This window comes from Drosophila santomea, chromosome X, assembly GCF_016746245.2.
Source record: "Drosophila santomea strain STO CAGO 1482 chromosome X, Prin_Dsan_1.1, whole genome shotgun sequence".
NCBI lineage: Eukaryota > Metazoa > Arthropoda > Insecta > Diptera > Drosophilidae > Drosophila > Drosophila santomea.
Genome location: NC_053021.2, coordinates 6,494,345 through 6,516,546, shown reverse-complemented (window position 1 = coordinate 6,516,546; position 22,202 = coordinate 6,494,345). Strand labels below are relative to the sequence as shown.

The window sequence follows — 22,202 nt, the reverse complement described above, 5'->3', positions numbered from 1 at the left end:
ACCAAAAACTTTTAAATTGCTTGAATAAAAAGAAGAAAACTATTTGCTGGCAGTTTGCGTTTGCATTTGCATTTGGATTGGGGGATCGAAAAGCTTGCGCTGAATAAAATGAATGAGTGAAGTGCTAACTTCGAATTTTAACGGAATTCCAGACAGTGTGGCACAACGTTTCGAAAATAGCGGGCTAAGTATTAAACATTTTGTTGGTGGTGGATGTCCGTGCTAGGTGCTCGCCCGAGATCTGCACCCGTTTTGGCTGGCAGTTTGTAGTTTTTTTTTTTGAGTCGCCTGGCCACACCGCACAGCCCAGTAAAAAAATAGTTTTTTTTTGTATCCAACCAACCAACTGTAAAAATAAGTTTAAACAAAGCATCTACTCATAAGTTTCATTTTTTTCCGTTAAGTGTCACCATTATTTATTTTTTAAGTGTGCATTCAATAAGAAAATGTCATCGCGAAGGTAAATCCAATAGGAAATACGACAATGTTCCGCACACACACACACACGCACGCAGTCCCGCACACACACACACACAAACGACACACACACTCGCAAACACACACGCACGCACGCTCCGCTCCCAACTGGGCTATTTACATATGTATAAGTAGATACAAAAGCAAGGCAGAGCGAAAAAGAAAAACAGAAACAAAAAACAAAAACTGCTGAGATAAAAAGTGCACTGAAGTGTGGGGCGAAGGGGGGGTGCACGGGTGGATGCCGTTTGCCGCTGCCACTGCAACTGCCACTGACTGCACTGCTTCAGCTTCGGCCTCAGCCTGTTGCCCACCGCGTAAGCAGTGCGGTAACCAGTGACAGTTGCACCAGCAACTGCGCGGATGCACACACACCCCACTGCACCTGCCATGCTGCCACTGCTGCCCAGTGATGCCCACTGGATGGGCATGCTGCCCACTGGAGGCGACACTTGCACAGTGGCAGCTGACAACACCCATCCATATGTTTGCCCACCGGGGCAACAGCGACAGTTGACTTAACTCCTAATCCGTTTTCCCCTCGTCCGCAGATGGTTCCACCCAACGATATCTGGCATCGAAGCTGAGAAACTGCTGCAGGAGCAGGGATTCGACGGCTCCTTCCTCGCCCGCCTCTCCTCCTCGAATCCGGGCGCCTTCACGCTCTCCGTGCGCCGCGGCAACGAGGTGACCCACATCAAAATCCAAAACAATGGCGACTTCTTTGATCTCTACGGTGGTAAGTTGATGCCTAACCCTGCTTGTTCCCCCACTCGGTCACCCAATTAACGCCCGTAAATTGCGCTCCCTTTGCAGGTGAAAAGTTCGCAACACTGCCGGAACTGGTACAATACTACATGGAGAATGGCGAGCTGAAGGAAAAGAACGGCCAGGCCATCGAACTCAAGCAGCCGCTGATCTGCGCCGAGCCCACCACGGAAAGGTGAGTCGCGAATAGTAGGACATGGCAACTGGCTTTTTTGAGCGTTTGATGGGCGATACATGGGCGATAGATGACACTTACACTTACCTTGACTTGTTCCCAAGTTGATAATGCTCTTCTGACGGAGGAGGAGAAGATCCTCTGGTCTTGCGGCTGCTTTCGGTCCTCTGGAAAGACAGATAGTGATGTAATCATTCAAGTTCTATTAAATGTGCTTCAAATGGGATGCAAGCAGAATCCTTTTTTTGGAGTGCCCTCCCGATGGGCAGACTAACCCATTTCGCACGTTCCGAAACGAACTGACGTCAACGGATGCAAGAGATTCACCTAAATTGGGTCACCAGCAAAACGGACAACCTGTTCTCACTGCTCTCATCGAACAGTCTTCCATGACCTACATTAGTTCCACTCCGCTTTGCAAAAGGACGAATCGTATTTGTTTGCTTTCGGGTCGGATTATTATTCACGCACCATGTCTACAAACGATCTTGTGTGAGCACTCGAGAGTCCAAACATCAGTTTCGAGCACTCTGCTTATCAGGCTTTCTCAAATGCTATCGGGCACTGGGTACTGGGTACTGGGTACTGTGAACTGGGTCCGGGATTACGACTGCGAATGCGACTGCCATTGGGACTGGGAATTGAAATCGAAATGGAAAGTGGGCCAGGGCCAAACTTAGCATCCCTTTCTCCCCCTTCACTGTCACTCTCCCAACTCTTTTATTGCTCCTTTTTGGAGCAAACAGTTGAGTTCGTATGTATCAAATGGCTTAGAAATTAATATTGATATAGTAGAGTTGGGATTTTGGGCACCTGCGATAGGTACCTCTTCTCGAACAACCGCAGACTGAAGAGTTACGCAAAAACTAGTACTTAAAACCCCAGTGATCAAAGCTCCACTAAATCTTAACTAATTTATTATTCAAGTAAGAGAATAAACGTGTAATGGATAAGAGGACTGCTTGTTATATGAGCACTGGACTAAGAACTGGACTTCCAGTAGTAAAAAAGGTGCTCATAACCAGTCTATTACTTTTGAAACCACAATGGATCGCTGTGTCGTAGAGAATCTGGTACTTGGATGTGGATTGTCTCCGATAGGCAACTCAGTTTCAAGACGAGATGAGATTTGTGGGTGAATAATTTCTAATTCCACTTAAATCGGACACCCACACACCTGTTGCTCACGCAGACACCCACACACACTACGCCCACACCCACACACACATCCACATCCACATCCACACAAAGACATCCACAGCCATAGCTACAAGCAGTGCATTCATCGTCTTTGTCACTGGCGTTTTCAACCCACACGCGCGAAATATTGTCGATATTTATTGTATTTCTTGCTTATTAATATTTCTAAGCCCGCCGTTTACCCAGGCCATCGTATTATCAAATATTTTACGGCCCCTTTTTTCAGTCTTTCTTTCTTTCCATCGTTCCTTCTTGTTTGTCGCCTTGCCTCCTTTCTTAATGCCGCTGTTGCTTCGGCTTCTGTTTCTGCTTCTGCGTTCGTTGTTTTGTTGTTTTGCCTCGTGTGCTGCATTTTCCGCATCCCAACAGGTCAGTCACCCCAACCGGCCACGCCCACCGTCGCCCCTCCAAATGTGATTGGGCACCGGAGAGCAATAGAATCGCAGCAGTAGAAGTAATTCGAGCAATCAAACAAAGCAAAGTGCTTAACACAACACCACATCCATACATCAATACATATGAAAGGCAAGAATGAACCGAAAACTATGCTACCCATTGAACTGGAAGCATTTTGCAGAACCTTTAGACTCTGAGTCCACCACTGAACACTGAACTCGCCTTTGTTTCACCTGGTTTCCCAGCAGCCCCTCCACTCCACTGCCCTCCACTCCAGCAGCCACTTATCCTTGGCTGAAGCTGGTGACGCTTTTAATTTGTATTTTCGATTCTGGTTTATTTTTAAAGCGCCGCGATCCGAGCCGCGTTTATTTTTAGCCTAAGAAGGTGTTGTATGTTATGTGGCTTACAATCGATTTGCGAGTCGCAAAAATCGTTTGATTGGCGGTGACGTCAAACGAGTGCTGCCTTCGATCGAAGGCAATCATAATTATATATATTTTTAGGGGTTGATCATGAGGATATTTACATGCATTACGCCTGAGAACGTCAATCGTCCGAAAAGTGGGTTTATTATGGGGTGTGGAAAGTTACGCGGTCAGCTTTTTATAAATCAATTCGTCTGCCTTCCGTGGGGCTCGCAGGCCGAGCTAATGTGCATAGAATGGGGTATATTAGTTCCATCTATGGCTTGCTAGTTTACAAAATCGGGAATTTCTATTCGGTTTGATGGGGAAATACTCTTGCGAAGGGAGAAATGTGAAGGGAGCGATGGAATGGCCAAGACATTCTCCAACATTCCCCCACTTTCAGCCACACATTCCCGCGACATTTCACCACCCGATTTCCATTTTCATTTCCATTTCCATTGCGAATCCCATTCCCATTTCCAATTACATTTCTCGACGTTGATCTTGACCTTTGATCGAGTCAGAACGGCGATTGGAGTGCAACCGAATTGCAAATCACTCGATGTTATGCGGTTAGCTTGTTTTTGTGCACTGTTTGCTGTTTGCTCACCTGCCCACTTAATCGCCGCAATTAATTGCAAGATAATTGTAAATTGCTTTAGTTTCGCGCACTTTCTTCCACAGCTCCGTCGATCTGTCAAGGAGCAAGACAAATCTGACAATCTGACAATCTGACAATCGTCAATTAGGCCTTCGAATTGTTTGTGTTTGTGTTGGATAATACTTAATGGATACTGGGTAGTGGATAGTGGATTCTAGTTAGTAATGGGTAATGGCGACCCACCTACCCCCATTTCCCACTTGAGCCCCAGGTGCAACCCCTTTGGGTTCACCCTTGCCCATCCATCCCGCTTCTCCCGCTCTCGAGTGCCTCAAATGCTAAATGCTTTCAATTTTCGCCATTAAGACAAGCCTACAAATGGTTTATAAATTATGCCGTGCACGTAGCTCTGGCTTTAGCTGTAGCTGTATTTGTATCTGTATCTGTAGCTGTATTTGTATCTGTACCCCAACCTCCACTGTATCCGGATCCGTATCTGTATCTAAGGCATCAGCCACAACAGCAGCAGCAATAAATGCCTATAAAGGGTACACTTGAAGAAATGTGCCGTGGCATACACTGTTCAATTTGCTCTAAATTGCATAGCTGAAATACCCATGCAGTTCTTACTCCAACTTTAGGGGTTAACTATAGCAGAGATTGGAGCGGGGCGATGGGAGTTCCTTTCAAATGGTGTTCTCTGTGCACACACGCTTTAAATTGGATTGTGCAAACACGCACGCCTACTCATCCATGTACTCATCCATCCTCCTGCGCCCATCCTCGTCACATGCTCCACAAGCAGTGGAATTGCCTGCATGTGAAGCGGATAATCCCCGCCAGATACTTTGATACTCTGATTATGGGATAGATTGATTGATAGATTGATAGATGGAGCGCACAACTGTACCGCGCCAAGTAAAGCACACCAAAGTAGACCTACTGCTTGTTTATAATATCTTTCTAATTCCCATTGCTGATTGTACTTTAATTGTAATTAATCTACATTAGATATTAATCGATCAACTTGGACTGCTGAACTGGGCTTCCAATGTGATGATCACTATTCTCAGTCAAACCCCGCAAAATCCAATCCAGTGTAATTAATTTATGGGTAAACTTCGTTTTTGATTCTGGCAAATAGATCGAAATAAGTGGTATAGACTGGTTTTTCGAGCACTACATTTACATCGCATAGCACCTGACCCACTGATGTTAAGCTATTAATATTTCCCAAGTACACTATCATTGCATTGATTGCAACTGCGTTTTGAACTGTTTGTGATGTGCTTTCCCTTTGTAAATGCCACGAACTGAATTAAATGTTAAACGCACGTATATGTAGATGTGTAGATATGTACGCCAATGATTGAGATGATCGCTCATTATATTTGGTATCCTAAACTGCCCAGCACACGACAATTTAAAGCTCCCGGCACGAACCGCAAATGCGTCTGTCCCGCAATTAAATATTCAGGTAAATCCCTCGCCAACACATCGCCAAAACAAAGAGCCACAAAGCCACAAAAACGAGGAAAGATTCGAGTCAATAAATGGGGATGAGGGATTGATTCGTCGGCACGGCAAGAAAATCAAAGTTGTTTCGGGGGACAGGCCAACGAACTGACCAAACCAAAAGAATCCATCCAAATCCAAAGGAATACTTTTCCGCCACGCCACCAAGCTCAAACTCAGTAGCTCGTGAGTCCCCGGCGATTCGCGGAGCTGGAGATCTGATTTGCTTAGAAAAAAGTGTTACATGGACGCACTCACGTAGTATTCCATCTAATAATATAAATTACGACACTGATCGTAAATCTCGGGCGATATTTTTGGCTGGCGGAGCATGGCAAAAATGTATCAGTATCATAAATCTCGGCTGCTATGGGGAAGCCCAGCTGGCTGCAACTAAAACTGGGTTCGTCTTTCTAGCCTTTGAGATATAGATAAAAATACAATCCTATCTTATCCTATGCTTGAATATTCGTGAATATTAAAACACACAAAAACACTACTTTGTGAGAAAACAGCATGTTTCCTTGTTAGCAACTTCAGCAATTTCAGCTGACTAATGCTGCCCACGCCCACTTAGCGGCGACTTTATGATTTGTAAATTATTTGCAAATATTATAAGTAGTTCTCCTAATTGCCTCTTCCCGTCTATTTTTGATTTACCCCTTTTTGGGTGGGGTTCTCAAAGTGCTCATTTCAAAACCTACCATATACCCTCAGCTCACAAATGCCCGATATAATGGCCCATAAACTATACACTCTGGCATTCGCCGCAAAAAGTTCTGTTTGTTCTGTTTGGGCTGATTTAGTGCGAACACGTCTGTGCGAGTAGATAGATTGGTTCCCGCATCGACCCACAATCGATTTCCGATTGCCAATTGGCGACTGACTAACCCATTTCGAGTAGCTGTCGCCGGACATTCGGCCCTGCGGTGGCACGCTTCACCTACGGATTGTGGGCTTCCATTCCTGGGTCTCTAGCTGCTTGGGTGCCTGGGTGCCTGGGTGCCGATACCCAATCCCAATCCCAATTCGGAGTGGAGAACAATCAGTGGTCGGCACATAGGCGTGTGCCCGGCATACTAACCATCCCCCACCTCCGACTGGGCCATAAATTATGTTTATTTCTTGCCTCCCACTCCCCATCGCACCTACAAATGGTTTTTGTTTGGCTGTGCCCAAATGCGGCCTGGGTCTCCAGCAACGATTTCGGGATAGCCAAGGTCGCGGAGCTCAGGATTGGAGCACTGAGCTTGGGATCTGACACCGATCAAGTTTATTTCTGGGCAGGGCACTCACTATTCCGCCTCAACTTTTAATCATTTCATACGTTATGTAAACAAGTTGGCTATGCTGTTGGTCAATGTCACTTCTAAACTGCCCAAGTTACCTATAAGTTAGTTATGAATTGAATCTACTTGACTTGTCGCTTGTATTTCTAAGAACTTCAAATTAGGTAGCTCTTATTTGAATCGATTGCAAGCAAGTATTTCAAATCATCTCCGCTCACTTTTCTGCACTTCTCGTTTTGCATTTGCATTTGGCAATGCATTTTTGCAATGACTAATAATAATCTTAACAGACACGCAACTCCGCCCAGCGGCGCCATGTGGTTTCCACGGATCTGGTCCACCTGGCTTGGAGCATCCTGTTTGCATTGATGCATGCATAGCGACATGGGGTTTCCCCGACTGGTTCGAGTTGAGCATTTTCAATTTGGGGACATTTTCCACTGAGTGGATTTTGAATGTGCTTTGAGTATCGAGTTCTAGTTGGTTTAAAGCGAAAACCCAATGACGAAATGTAGGAAAAAAATAAAAAATATATAGTTCGTCATCGTTGGAAGGCATGGATACGAAGTTAAGGCTGGAAGTTAAGTGTTGCTAGATCGCAAATCGCAGTTCGCAGGCTGTCGCACGTCGTCCAATTCTGTTTGGCTGGCCCAAAAAAAGTTATTCTGCGCACGTTCGCACCTCTGACGTCTGCGCCTGCGCTGTAAGAGAGCTTTGGCACTGCCCGCTACTAGCTCCCACCTACCCACCTACCCACCTACCCACCTGCCCAACCTGCCCACCTGCCCCCTCAGCCTCCTCAGGCATCCAGGTGCTTGCCTAGATGGCCGCCACAGTAGTTGCTGTGCGGCTTCAGTTTCATTTCCGGTGGCAGGCAACGGACGGCGCTAAAAGCGCTTTTTGTATTTGCTTTCTTACAAGCCGCCAACAACACACTCATATCACGAAATGACCATTTTCGGATTGGAATTAATCTTATGTGTTTTGCTTTTCGAAATGTGTATGATTCGGATTCCGATTGCGATGAAATCCGTGATTCATCCAGGAGTACAGTCATTACTTAAATCAGCATAGAGTTGAGCCGTCATTTTTTCTAGGTGTTAGCACTAGTGTTCTGGCACTAGCACTTAATTGAAAGTAAAATAGTAAATGAAAAGTAAAAGTGTCATTGTATACAATGTTAGTGCGAAGTGCTTTCGCTTTCTGAATAAACAGTAAGTGGCGGCCACAGGATGGCCGCAGTTAAGTGGCGCCCGCTGCGGGGCCAAGCAGTTCACAATTGAAGCCAACAGGAGCCAACGGAAAGCAGTGCACACACCCACTGCCAATCAATTGCAAAGTTACGTCTTTCGCTCCGTTTTGTTTATTTTGTATACTTGCTGTTTGTGACTGCGGCTGGTTCTCTGACAGTAAATAAAGCCCATAAATAAAAACCCCCACCCACGAGATCGGCAGGAAGGGCTAACCAGAGCGCCGGTTGGATTTAAAAACAAAAAGCGCCGTCCGCAGCCAGTCAAGATTCAGATTCATTCATACCCCAGCGCTTAGAACACCACCAGCACCAGCACCAGTACCAGGCCACAGCTCCCATCCCAGAGATACTGAGACTGAGATTGAGAGAGAGAGAGCGGAAGAATTGAATCGCACAGAGAGGAGTCGCGCTGAGACAACGTTAAGAATCCGATTTCGATTCCGATTCCGATTTGGAATCCGAGGCAAAAAGCTTCAGACTCGCCAGCAGGCGCTTCATTCTCGAGTTGTGATCCAACGGGTTAGCAGCTCAGCTCAGCTCAGCTCAGCTCAGCGCAGCGCAGCTCGCAAGCAGTCGCCGTTCGTCGTCGTCGAGCGGCAAGCAGTTCGTTACGTTTCGTTACATTTCTATTTGGCGCCCAACAAGTAGCATCCATCGAGTGTTTTTGTTCTCCAAAGGCAAAGCGCGAAAATTATGCCTTCAGCCACATTTGTCCTGGAGCATTTGATGGCGGCACAATCGCGACTCGACGAGCAGGCCGCATCCCCAGCAGAGGTCAAACCCACCATCCGCACCACCAGCAGCACCACTAGCACCACCACCGTGGCCAAGGCCACCAAAGTCAAGTCGTACGAGAAGAAGCTGTTGCTGGCTCTCAAGAAGATTGTGCAATAAACGAACAATAATAAACGAATGCGGGGTAAACAGCACTCTATTTGACAAACTGTAGACATTTCCCCTTTAATCGAGCTGACTAAGATCAATAAAAAGCAAACAGAGGAGCACAACAAACAGCGGCAACAAAACAAGAATTCTAGTTTTTGTGCTTTCCGTGTGTGTACGTGTGTGTGCGCGTATCTGTGTGGGCAAGTTGTTACATAAAACAAAAACAAACTATAAAAAATACAGAAAATAATAATAAAAAAAAAAACAAAAAAAAAAAAAAACAGCCCAGTCGAGACGCATTTTTCCGCAGTGGAATACTACTATCTAAGCTTCTTTTTGTTTTGGTGTGTGCGAGAAAACGAGTGTGAAGAAAATGCTGTTCAACAAATGTCTGGAAAAGTTGTCCAGCTCGCTGGGCAATGTGGTCAACCACAAGTTGCAAGAGAAACATGTCTACAACAATAACAACAACATCAACAATAACAACAGCAATACGCCAAACAACAATGCGTACAACAAGCAGCGCAACTTTGAGTACGAAAGAGCCATACAGGCGCACTACGGCAGCAAGGGAAGAGAGAGGAGCGGCAAGTTCAAGGCCAGCAAGGGTCGCAAAGCCAAGGTCACCCCGCCAGAGACGCCCGCTCCGGAGGCCCAGGAGCCGGCCTGCAAGAACTGCATGACCCACGACGAGCTGGCCCAGATCATAAGGGGCGTGGCCAAGAGCACTGCTGCTGGCGAATGCAATCGGGAAAATCGGGACAATCGGCTGCAGCGCAGACGTCGTCCACTGTCCGCCCAACCCTCTGCCGCCGCCTCCACGTCCACGTCGACGGAATCGCTGCACCGGCTCACACCCAGTCCCCAGGCCAACTATGCCTCCTACCCGGCCACGCCCACCTCCTGGACAGCCACACCGCCGCAGTTCCCAGCCGCCTTCGGCGGTGCCAGCTGCTCGAACAGCACACTGTCCCTTCTGGCCACCTTGCGCGTCCAGCTCCACGGTTACACGTAAGTTCGTAAGGTCGCCCCAAAACAACAACAACAACTGCTCCAATGGGTCCAGGTCCAGGTGTGTTTGAAAAAGAGCAGCGATCTGCTGATTTGGGGCGCGTGCGAAATGATCCACTAATTGTTATCACAGTGCGAATGATGAAGTTGTCAGGCAGGCTGCGAACTAAACGATACCCCGTAGCAGATATAGCGCTTTAATAATGCCCCGCCTGTCAGTCCACAAGCCGCAGAGTAGCAAACGATTCGAGGGAAGCCTGAAGCCAATCTGCTGCCCATCAATATTAGCTCTAATAAGGCAGGCAATCACTGCCAGTTGACGGCGCAACAAAGCAAAAAGCAACAAAGCAAAAAACAGCGCAGCACATACTGTCATGTGTTCAGAATTGCCACGCAAAATGAGTAAATATTTACGCAAAGCATTCGACTCGAAAACAAGCAATCGTAAATTGACGTTCTAATATGAATGAATTTCCGAGAGTCGAATGCCGACTCTCGATTGCCAAGTGAAGGGAGTGGAATGCTCAGATCGCCACTCAAAAATGGTCACATATCTCAGATACTGTCCCTCACACAGTTGACCAGTTGTCAAGTCGTGCTGCGGTATTGGTTCTTTCACTTAGAGCTCTCATAGAAGATTGAGTTATTGGCCAGTTGTTAGATACCCTAACGAAATTACGCACTTGCAGAACCGGGAAAGTTCGTCGAATTACCCACTGCAGACAGCGTATCTTGGTATCTGCCAGATCCGTATTATCTCTTCACTCTTTACGCCCGGAATGTTTACCCATGTCCCGCTGCTAGACTGTCCGCCGTCCGCCGTCCACATTCCCCAAAGATTCCATCCCACTCCGTGTCCGTGTCCATGTCCAATCTTGGTGTTTATCCATGCCATGTGCCATGTGCCATGTGCCGTGCGATTGTTTGTGTGGGCTGGCCCCGTCTTGGCGATCTCGAATCGCACAGTGCCGCCAGAATGTTTACGATCACTCGCATATGTATATGTATCTGTATCTGCTGGACTATTGTGTCCCATAAATTATCTTTGACTTTTCGTTGAGCTCGGATTGGTGCTGCAGTCGCTTTTTGGTTGCTTATTTATGTCGATGTTTATCGCAACGGATTGATTATCGGTGGGCGTGTTGATTGGCTCGTTAACTTGATGCTAATTTACGCTGAGCTCTTTAAGGTATTCAGCATCCCTTTGGCATTATCCTAAAACGCACGCCATGCCAAATGAGCAGAAAATGATGTATCAATAGCTTAATTTCCGGATTTCACTTGTCACTTCACTAGGTCAACAATGCTCCGCCCTCTGCCTCCTGGCACTATTAATCTTCCAATGGTTTTCCTTCAAGCCGTAAGGCTGATAAACAATTTATGAAATTGCTTTTCCCGTAATGGATTTCGAGCGCTGCCTTCTGTTTTGCATAATTCCCTTTTGTTGTTCCCTTGCACAACCGTGAGCTGTTGCTGCCGATCAAATAAACGCGTTTAATTTGTGCAAATTCACACCGTCCGCCGACTACAAGATGCTCTCAGTGGGAAGGCCCAATTGAAGGGGGAAAACTCCATGCAAATTTTACGATTCCATTCCGCCGTGCGATGAACCATCTTGACTTTATTTATTTAGTTTCCTTTTTGACTGTTTGAAGTGTTCGTTCATGAATATGAGATGTTTTGAATGGACTGTACTGCAGACTACTGTGCCACGCACTGCTTGCGAGTGGGCGGTGAGGGTATGGGCAAGCAGCTCATTCAATAAGCATCTTTCTCACTTTCCGAGTTTTAAGTTAATTAAACGAAGGCCTCGTTCCCCCGCTTCCGCGCTGCCCCTCGTAACCCCAATACCACTCGTTTCGCTGCCGCCTTTCCAGGTGCGTTGCCACACAAAAAGCAAAATAAACCTGTGACAAACGAAACGACTAAAAAACACTCAGGGATTCATACATACACATATGTATTCGGATATTGCGTACAAATAAGCTGCACATATTCGTGTGTGTGTGTGTGTGTGTGTGTGTGTTTGTGTGTGTGTGCATGTAAATCTGTTTGTTGACCTTAGCGGCGCTTTCATGAATGGCGCGCAGCTTCCTCCGCATGTAAATACGCCACATTCGTAATCGTATTCGCATTCGCTGCTGTAAGTGTAACTGTAAATGATGCAAAAAGGTGTGAAATTTTCACTGACGTACCACCACCACTGCTTGTATTTAGTATTTTGTATTTTTAACCCCCAGTTTGCCCGATTTAAATGCGCTGAGTGAGAGCGCAGCAGAAGTAATTTGCATTGCGTTGTATTATCGTCACAGTGCTAAATTTAAAGATCAACACCGAAATATCGATATGGGTGGAGACGGAGACACAGTTTGGCAGTTCGGCAGTTTCGCAGTTCGACAGAATGACACAAAGGATACCAGAGATATGATCGATGTGGGCAGCGATAATTGCTAAGTTCAACTCTCGATTGTACGGGGTCAGACGGCAGAGTGCGATGCGTCCGCGAATCGAAGAAAAAATCATATTTTTACTCGACGATCGTAAACAAAACGAGCGGGCAAACAATACGCCAATGTGCTAATAGATGTGGTCCGAAAACTGTGAATTGTCTTATGCAAATAACTCGAGAACCTTTCCATACGCAAATTCGTATATGTACATATGTGTGTTGAATCATCCCAAAGAATGCGCAGTTCGAACGGAAAACGGAAATTGGATGCCCTTAGTTCTAGAAATTGTTACCATTGCCTAGAAATGACTATTGATAGAATTAACCTAAGGTTAGGAAGCTTACGATTGGTTGCAAGCAGTGTCGCAGTGTAAGCAGTGCGCATAACAGTGTATAGCTGAGCTGCTTGTAATAGATTTATAACTTCCGTTTTGCTAAAAATAAACCCATTAAACTCATTCTTATCACTACCAGCCGATCGGCTTCGCTTTTGGCCTCCTTGAATCTGTAACAAGCTGCCAAGCAGAGCGTGCGAGCGAGATGGCCAATGGGGCGAGAGCGAGAGGGAGACAGACAGACAGACAGACACTTTGTGGCTCTAATGTAATGTTAATTGTTTCTACATGGACTTCTATTAATAGCCAGGCGGAAGATGAATTGATTTCGCTGACTAAAGCAAATCAATATGCACAGAAAGCAGTTTTATTCAAAATCGCCAATACGAAAACTGTGATCACTCGCAACATGGCAACATGGCTAAATGGTGATGGTGTTTAGTTTGCTTTTGCTTTTGCTTCACGGAGGAGACAATTACCATTTGACAATTACATATGTATTGTTTTCTGTGTAGCGGCTCCTAGCACCTGCCGCATACATTATACATGAGTTTTAACGTCGTTTTAGTCCACACACCCCGGTACTCCACCCATATTCTCGCCGCATCGATTGACATATTTTATGATATCTATGACCCCAGGCACTAAACTGAAACCGGCTTAAGGACAACTCAATGTTGTCAATTGCTTCTAGATTTTTGCTCGAATTCCGTATTTTTTTTTGTTTGTGTGTTTTGTTTGCTCAACGGCGAATTCGACGAACTCGAAAGCGGGCTAAGAGATGCCCAGCACAAAACAGCAGCACGCGGTCTATAATGGCATTCAGAGCAAGTTGTTTGGGCCAGTGTTATTTATGCAAAGCATTTTGGATCCAATGAACCCAGCCCAGTGTGTGTGTAGGCCAACGGTCCTCCACATCGAAGTGATGTATAGTGATGGTTTGATTAGTTTGCTTCATCAGAGGGCTGCCATTTGAGCTCAAGCTGAATTTAGCCGCCTTTTTCTGTGTCACATGGCACAAATGCGCTGCCAATTGCTGCAATTGCTGCCATGGCGATGACAATCTCAAGTCCGTCAAGCCAGCCAACTAAGCTGAGCAGGCCAGACGGGTAGACTTATAAGTCCCGGCCCCAAGTGGCTGGCTTCGACTCAACTTGCGCTTTTCCACCTTTTCCACACGGCGTATGCGTGTTTTTTTTCGCCACTATTGCCGTTGCCGTTGTTATTGCAGTTGTCGCCTTGCATTTGACTGTTTTCTTCGAACTTTTGCTGGTGTGCTGTGCTTTAGCACATATACGTACAGTGAGCCCTCTCTCAGTGGGCCCTCGAAAGCTCAAAACTATGTTTACACTTTAAATTTCGAAGGGCGTGGTGCCATAAGTTCACTTTAAGTCAATCGATTAAAGGGCCAGTGAGTGAAAACGCCGTCCACACATTTCCACCCACCGGGTGCCGACTGTACCCGTCCGTATTCGAATTGTATGGCGCTGCTTTTGTTGCTTTTTGTTGGTATTGCGGTTGCTGTTGTTGTTGTTGTTGTTGCTGGCTCTAGTATTTTGCGCTTTTGTGCGCTTCTCGTATAGTTTGTAATTGCATTTTGAGCGCTCACGTAGTCGATAGTCGAGCACTCAGTCAGTCAGTCAGTCAATCGCTCAGTTCGTTCAGTGGATGCGCCATCGATCGGTACAAATGGCCACAATTCCATACATACATATACATAAACTCTGATATCTACGAATAAAAATAATCATAACACTCCTCTTTCTCTCCGCAGATGGTTTCATGGCAATCTTTCCGGAAAGGAAGCGGAAAAATTGATCCTGGAGCGGGGAAAGAATGGTTCGTTTCTCGTCCGTGAATCTCAGAGCAAGCCTGGCGACTTCGTCCTTTCCGTGCGCACGGACGACAAAGTAACGCATGTCATGATTCGATGGCAGGTATGTTGAATACGTAACCACAACTAACAAACCAACTACAAACCTATCAACCAACCAGATTTCGTAGTCGCCCCTCCCTCGCAGGGTGCAAAATGCAAATGCAAATCGATGGCAGTGCAGCAACAAAGTCGCACTGCCCATAAAGTTCCTCATAGCGCGACCTTGGCTCGACTCGACTCGACTGTAGGAGTCGCATGTGCACATAAATTCTACAGTTCAGCCTCCCTACGTTGGCTCCTCGGGCGGAGTGGAGAGAAAACTATAAAAATCAATTGCAATCTCTACCTTTTTAAACGCACTTTGCCATCTGCCCGTTCAGAAAAACGCCCTATTAGCCCTATAGCAATATTATAGAGGCACTACTGTATGAATTGCGAGACATGCCTGCCTTGCCTCGGCCCGGGCAAACTGCTTGCGGCAGGAGCTTCAACCAGGTCAAGCAGTGCAGTTCCAGTTTCAGCGTAATTCCCCCCGCCCCAAACAATTTTTCCACTATTACTACAACTTTAGCCGTGAGCTCTCGGTTTTTGCTGTTTTCAGTTTGCGGGCTGCGGTTTGCGGCTGCAATTATGCCATTTACATGTCTAGCTGGCCTTTTTCCCATTTGACATTGAAGTCACGTTTTCGATTTTATTAGCTAATCTCTCGACGCTCCATCGAGCTCGGAGATCGACACCCTCCACCCACTCCACGTGTCCTCCCATTCAAATGCCACGATTACACTACAGTATTCTCCCCCTATTGCAGGACAAGAAGTACGACGTCGGCGGCGGAGAATCCTTTGGCACCTTGTCGGAACTGATCGATCACTACAAGCGTAATCCCATGGTGGAGACGTGCGGAACCGTGGTGCATCTGCGGCAGCCGTTCAACGCCACGCGAATCACGGCGGCCGGAATCAATGCCCGGGTGGAACAGCTTGTCAAGGTGAGTTCCCTGTCGGATTCTGATTCTGAGTCAGTGATTATGGCACGAACTAACCACGTGTTTGTACTCGATTGCAGGGTGGTTTCTGGGAGGAGTTCGAATCGCTGCAGCAGGACAGTCGGGACACATTCTCGCGCAACGAGGGCTACAAACAAGAGAACCGCCTCAAGAACCGCTACCGCAACATATTGCCATGTGAGTATAGAGGACCACTCAATGCTCTTCACATTTTATAGCCTATGCGATAGCATTGCTTACACGCTACTCAAAACAGTAATTCTTTCAGCTATGTGACCATTTTAAGTAAAGTTATGATGAAAACGCCCTTTCTTAAATTTCAAATTTTCCCAAAGGTCTTTTTTCCGATTTTCCGTCATAAAATATTGAGTTTTTTCGCCAAAACACTAAAAATATTGGTCCAAATATGGAATGTCATACCTCGTTGTGTTCGTAATTAAATTTCCAATCAAACTGTGTTTTCAAAAAAAAAATTTGTTTTTTCACATTTTTTGACGATGTTACCCCTTACAAAAAACGCGAAAATTTGGCCAAAAATTATTTTAACAAAGTCGGTCAAAAAGTGATTTGGTTGGTTAGTTTTGGTAATAAGGAGTAAAAAACTGTGATTCTTTTAGCTTTCTGACCATTTTTAGCCAAGTTATACCAAAAATACCAATCGTAATTATTGAATTTTTGCTAAAAATCGATTTTCTGTTTTTTTGTGAATATTTATATCAGTATTTACATCACAGCATTCGAAATATTGGTCCGAATATGGAATGTCATACCTCGTTGAGTTCGTAATTAAATTTCCTATCCAACTGTATTTTCAGAAAAAAAAGCCGTTTTTTCAAATTTTTTGCAATTTTTGATGATGATTTTAACGACCATTTTTAGCCAAGTTATGAGAAAAACTCCCTTTGCCAAAGCCGTTTTTGCCGAATTTCCGTCTTAAAACTGTCGGTTGTTTGGCCAAACGAGTAGAAATAGTGGTCTACACATGGAATGCCATACCAAATCTGAAACCCATTTCCCTGTCCGCTTTTCAGACGACCACACGCGCGTCAAGCTGCTGGACGTGGAGCACAGCGTGGCCGGAGCCGAGTACATCAATGCCAACTACATACGGCTGCCCACCGACGGCGACCTGTACAACATGAGCAGCTCGTCGGAGAGCCTGAACAGCTCGGTGCCCTCGTGCCCCGCCTGCACGGCGGCCCAGACGCAGCGGAACTGCTCCAACTGCCAGCTGCTGAACAAGACGTGCGTGCAGTGCGCCGTCAAAAGCGCCATTCTGCCGTACAGCAACTGCGCCACCTGCAGCCGCAAGTCGGACTCCCTGAGCAAGCACAAGCGCAGCGAATCCTCGGCCTCATCTTCGCCCTCCTCCGGCTCTGGCTCCGGCTCGGCCTCTGGCTCTGGCTCCGGACCAGGATCGTCAGGTGCAAGCGGAGTGAGCAGCCTCAACGGACCCGGCACACCCACCAATCTCACGAGCGGCACAGCCGGATGTCTAGCCGGCCTGCTAAAGAGACACTCGAACGACTCGTCCGGAGCTGTCTCCATATCGATGGCCGAGCGGGAACGCGAGCGGGAGCGCGAGATGTTCAAGACGTACATCGCCACCCAGGGCTGCCTGCTCACCCAGCAAGTGAACACGGTGACGGACTTCTGGAACATGGTGTGGCAGGAGAACACGCGCGTGATCGTCATGACCACCAAGGAGTACGAGCGCGGCAAGGAGAAGTGCGCCCGCTACTGGCCGGACGAGGGTAGAACGGAGCAGTTCGGCCATGCGCGGATACAGTGCGTCTCGGAGAACTCGACCAGTGACTACACGCTGCGCGAGTTCCTCGTCTCGTGGCGGGATCAGCCAGCACGCCGGATCTTTCACTACCATTTCCAGGTGTGGCCGGATCACGGAGTGCCCGCCGATCCGGGCTGTGTGCTCAACTTCTTGCAGGATGTCAACACGCGTCAGAGTCACCTGGCTCAGGCTGGCGAGAAGCCGGTAAGTTTGGCTTGCATCACACTTGCGGCATCATTGGCTTTAACCAAATACTTCTTCTTCTCCAGGGTCCGATCTGTGTGCACTGCTCGGCGGGCATCGGACGCACTGGCACCTTCATTGTGATCGACATGATTCTCGACCAGATCGTGCGCAATGGTAAGTTTTAATGTTTTCAGGTGCGGTCAAGAACTTGATCCTCATTCAAGCTCCTTTTCGTATGTGTTTCTTCACAGGATTGGATACCGAAATCGACATCCAGCGCACCATTCAGATGGTCCGATCGCAGCGTTCCGGTCTCGTGCAAACGGAGGCGCAATACAAGTTCGTCTACTATGCGGTCCAGCACTATATCCAGACCCTGATCGCCCGGAAGCGCGCCGAGGAGCAGAGCCTGCAGGTTGGCCGCGAGTACACCAATATAAAGTGAGTACACTCTCCGAGAGACTCTGCTAGAGTGTCCGTCTATATGTGTCTATCTATCTTATCGCACCATCCAGGTACACAGGCGAAATTGGCAACGATTCACAAAGATCTCCATTACCACCAGCAATTTCTAGCATAAGTTTAGTTCCGAGTAAGACGCCACTGACGCCGCCATTGGCGGACTTGGGCACTGGGATGGGCCTAGGCATGGGCGTGGGCATGGGCGTCGGCAACAAGCACGCATCGAAGCAGCAGCCGCCGTTGCCGGTGGTCAACTGCAACAATAATAACAACGGCATCGGCATCGGCAATAGCAGCAGCAGCAGCAACGGCAGTGGTAGCAGCAACACCAGCGGCAGCAACGGCAGCAGCAGCAACGGCAACATTAACGCCCTGCTGGGCGGGATCGGCTTGGGGCTGGGCGGCAATATGCGCAAGTCGAACTTTTACAGCGACTCGCTGAAGCAGCAACAGCAGCGCGAGGAGCAGGCGACTGCTCCGGCGGGAGCAGGTAAGATGCAGCAGCCGGCGCCGCCGCTGCGACCGCGTCCAGGCATACTCAAGTTGCTCACCAGTCCCGTCATCTTTCAGCAAAATTCAAAAACATTCCCAAAGACATGATCGGTTTGCGACCGCCGAGCCATGCGCCTGCGTTGCCGCCGCCACCGACACCGCCGCGCAAAACATGACAAATGAATTTCTAAGTCGCGACGCCCTCTTGACACGCCCACCCCCCGACACCCACCTCCCTTCCCCCCCAACACGCACACAGACCACAAGTGGATTTCATTTATAATGTCAACCAGCAGCCACAAGTCCCAGACCCAAAACCCAAACCCTCGACTATGTTTTACTGTTGTACCACGTTCTACGTTTTTTTTTTTTTTAATAATTGTAATCTATATACTTTTTGTAATTGTGTGTAATGCTTAGTTGTATGTTATTGTCTCGCTTTATGTTGTAAGTGTTCCCTGCACACGCAAAGCAGTAACCCCACCACCCGAAACCCCAAAACCCAGGCATATTTATGTAGTAGTATTTTAAGAACCTCCGAACCGGAAGTTGAGGATACAATCTGGGCGGAACTGCAGCAGTTTCCCCAAAAAAAAACACACATTTTCCCTGTTACACACCGTTCCCTGTTCCACACCGCTTGAATTTGGCGGAAACGGCATTGATAGTATTTCACTTTTTTGAAAATATTCGCTTTAGATGAGAACATTGACTTGTGACAAAAATATTTACTTGCATTGCGTTGGTTACAAACCACCAAAATTGCTTAACTTTAAATTTTACTAATCGACTCTTATGACATTTCACAAGTTTAAAAATAGTTGTAGTTTTCCATTTGGCAATTGTTCAAAAAATCCATTTATGACGCGAATTTTAGTTCTGGCACGTTCAATTTGAATCGGTTAAGTTGATAAAGTTTCAGAAAAGTGAAGTCCATCTCCACCAAATTCAACTTGAAACGGAAACGGAAACGGGTAACCGGTTGGAGTGCAAATCAAGTTTTTAGTGTAGTAAGTGTTGACAAAATCGAAAGAGAAGAAGTTAGAGGAGTAACTGAGGCAGTAAGCACGTAACGATAATGATACAAAAAGCGTTGATTGTGATTCGAGTGACAGCGAGAACAGAAACTGAAACTGAAACTGAAACAGTAATAGAAACAGATGAGAACAGATGCAAACGAGATCAGATCAGAACAGAACAGCGGAGACGCCAACCGAACAGAACAGAAAAGAAATGAACAGATGAGAAGAGAACAGATTAGAGGTAAAAGAAAAAGCTAAGAAGCGCTTAAGCGTGTCGTCCCTAGGAATAAGAAAATTAAGATTACAGCTCGACAGATCCAGATTCAGATCCAGATCCAGATCTATATCTCTAGCAGCCAATTTCTGATTTCCCCTTCCCCGTTAAATTTCCCATTAATTTAGTGATTGTGTGTGTATATTCTTAATTGTATATTGATGATTATTTATAGCGATTGCCCATTGTGTTACATTTCAAATGATCGAAAAAATTGTATTTAGAAATTTGGTACTTTAGAAATTATACATTAATTGTGTGTCTGTGTCTCTCTACCCAGTCTCCCCATCTCTGTCTCTCTCTCTTTCTCTCTGTCTCTCTCTCTCTCACTCTCTCTCACACCCTCTCTGTCTATGCACGAGTGTTTTCTTGATTAAGTTTATTATTTCAACGCTGAAGCGGAATCAAACTATATATGCAATATTTAAGCACAGTACCTTGGGCGCTGCAAAGAAATTTAAAAAAAAATTTCAAAATAAAAGCCAACAGCTAAATCATAAATACGAAATATACAGGAAGGAACAACTCAATATCAGCAGCAGCGAAATATATAAATCAATTAGATTACTGTGCAAATTTGAGTAATATATATATTTAAAACGTACCCTTATTTTATCTTATTTAACTTTATGCTTTTGTAAGTGCTTTAAATTGTTATTCATCTTGATCTTGCAAAAAAAAAAGAAAAGAAAAAACCACAAAACTGAAAAACGAATACAAAACTAAAAAACAACACAAATTATATTTGTATTTATACAGAAAAATAAAACATTTTATATGCGATACACAAAAGCACATTATTTTTTATTTTCCCTGCATGTTTGTTGAACGCTTTTGCTTTTTGGTTCTCAACTTGAGTTATGTTACTACACATCCTCAACGAACTGAATGAAAACCGAACACTTTGGAACATAGCCTTATATAAAAGCGCCTCGACGACCAAGACGGAATGTTGAATCACACCACGGAGAAGAGGGAGCCACGTCCCGTCTCCCAGTTAGAACAATAAGTAATCATGTGTTCACACAACCCCCAAACCCCAAACAACCCAACCACCCACTCGAATCGAATCGAATTGAATCGAAACTGACCCCTGACCTTCCACCCACCATCTGAGCACTAGCGGGTGATCCCGATCGGACGACAAAAGAATGTGTGTAAGTGCGTGATCTAGTACTTTATATAGTTAGCCTATAATACGATAATTCAAATGGAATATGTCGAAGCCTGGCTTCGACTGGGCGGCGACCTAGTGGCCCCCAAAAACGAAGGTGAATCCGAATATGAATATGAATGTGCATCCCACTGGGGGATACGATATGTTTTGATCTTGGGGGCGCGGGGCGCACAAAGTTCCGCGCCTCTTGTGTTGAATTTTTTATAGCATATAGACAGAGGTGGATATCGGAGATGGAGATTGGAAATTCGAGATTGGAGAATGCAGTCCAATGGAGCAGCCAGCGCAGGAAGAGATGAATGCCAAAGCACAAAAGCCAACAGCAAAAAGCAACAAACAAACACCAATAGGCCTCATCGCAGTCATTTGACCACCAAAAAAACTCATAAACAACGATGTTATAATCAATAAGAACGAACCAAAATCAAAATAACGACGTGAGCGTTGAGGGAGGGATCGATGAAGACGACCCAAACACCAAGAATAAAAAACAAAAACAAGAGCAAGGAAACGCTTTAAACTTAAATAATTCTAAAATTGTATCTAGGCAATATCGAAATGTAAACCATACACCAACTATCCATAGTAGAGAACGAACACCAAAAAGAAATTGCTTAAGTGACTTACTTTAAATAACGATACTATCGGGTAGGACCTCAAAACCCCCAGCAACCGTAGCCTCGGACCTCAACCGATTTCCCCGTCACCCTGTGACCTTGTGACACCTTGACCCCTTGTCCTCCCTGACCCGGACCCGAATCCAACGTACCCTCCCCCAGTACGTCTATAAGCTAACCACGCGATCCAGCCTCAACCCGTGTTCATAATCCGATGAGATGATCAGTTGTTCGATTTTTAGTGAAACCTCGGTGCGGTTTCGATGTTGCAAGAATTAAAAAACCAAATAGAGACGACGTTTTCTTTGTTCAAATGTTGCCAATTTGCAAAATACAAGTGTTAAACTACCATATACTATATGGAGTATGAATAATATATATTTAGTGGCTAATTACAGCGCAGTACTACTCGGTAGGGTAGCATTTTCATTGAGTCCGACAAAAACAAAACAAGCGAGGCAAACGCATATGTATCTGTATACAAGAAGCAGCTTAGAGATACTTCTCTTGGCATATAAAATATTAATCGACCTACGAG

The 22,202-nt window shown here is 46.0% G+C and overlaps 1 protein-coding gene across 5 annotated transcripts; it reads left to right on the top strand.

Annotated features, from left to right (window-relative positions):
- The first annotated feature begins 302 nt into the window (after positions 1-302).
- LOC120455105 (tyrosine-protein phosphatase corkscrew) lies at positions 303-20,620 on the top strand. 5 transcript variants are annotated; one of them, XM_039640990.2, is made up of 11 exons: positions 303-460; positions 1,029-1,216; positions 1,294-1,420; positions 14,538-14,700; positions 15,448-15,627; positions 15,705-15,822; positions 16,677-17,638; positions 17,704-17,794; positions 17,872-18,061; positions 18,136-18,572; positions 18,653-20,616. In XM_039640990.2, the coding sequence occupies exons 1-11, from the start codon at positions 447-449 to the stop codon at positions 18,748-18,750; spliced, it is 2,568 nt and encodes an 855-aa protein (XP_039496924.1). In that variant the 5' UTR covers positions 303-446; the 3' UTR covers positions 18,751-20,616. The 5 variants fall into 5 exon arrangements, with proteins under 5 accessions (XP_039496924.1, XP_039496923.1, XP_039496920.1 ...); XM_039640989.2 differs by having other exon boundaries at positions 18,136-20,617; XM_039640988.2 differs by lacking the exons at positions 303-460; positions 1,029-1,216; positions 1,294-1,420 and adding an exon at positions 9,250-9,979 and having other exon boundaries at positions 18,653-20,619.
- The last annotated feature ends 1,582 nt before the right edge of the window (positions 20,621-22,202 follow it).

Coding starts and splice junctions, on each gene's coding strand:
- LOC120455105 (XM_039640986.2), top strand. CDS start 9,342: ATGCTGTTCAACAAATGTCTGGAAAAGTTGTCCAGCTCGCTGGGCAAT. Junction 14,701..15,447: donor ATGTCATGATTCGATGGCAG/GTATGTTGAATA, acceptor CCCCTATTGCAG/GACAAGAAGTACGACGTCGG. Junction 15,823..16,676: donor CTACCGCAACATATTGCCAT/GTGAGTATAGAG, acceptor TCCGCTTTTCAG/ACGACCACACGCGCGTCAAG.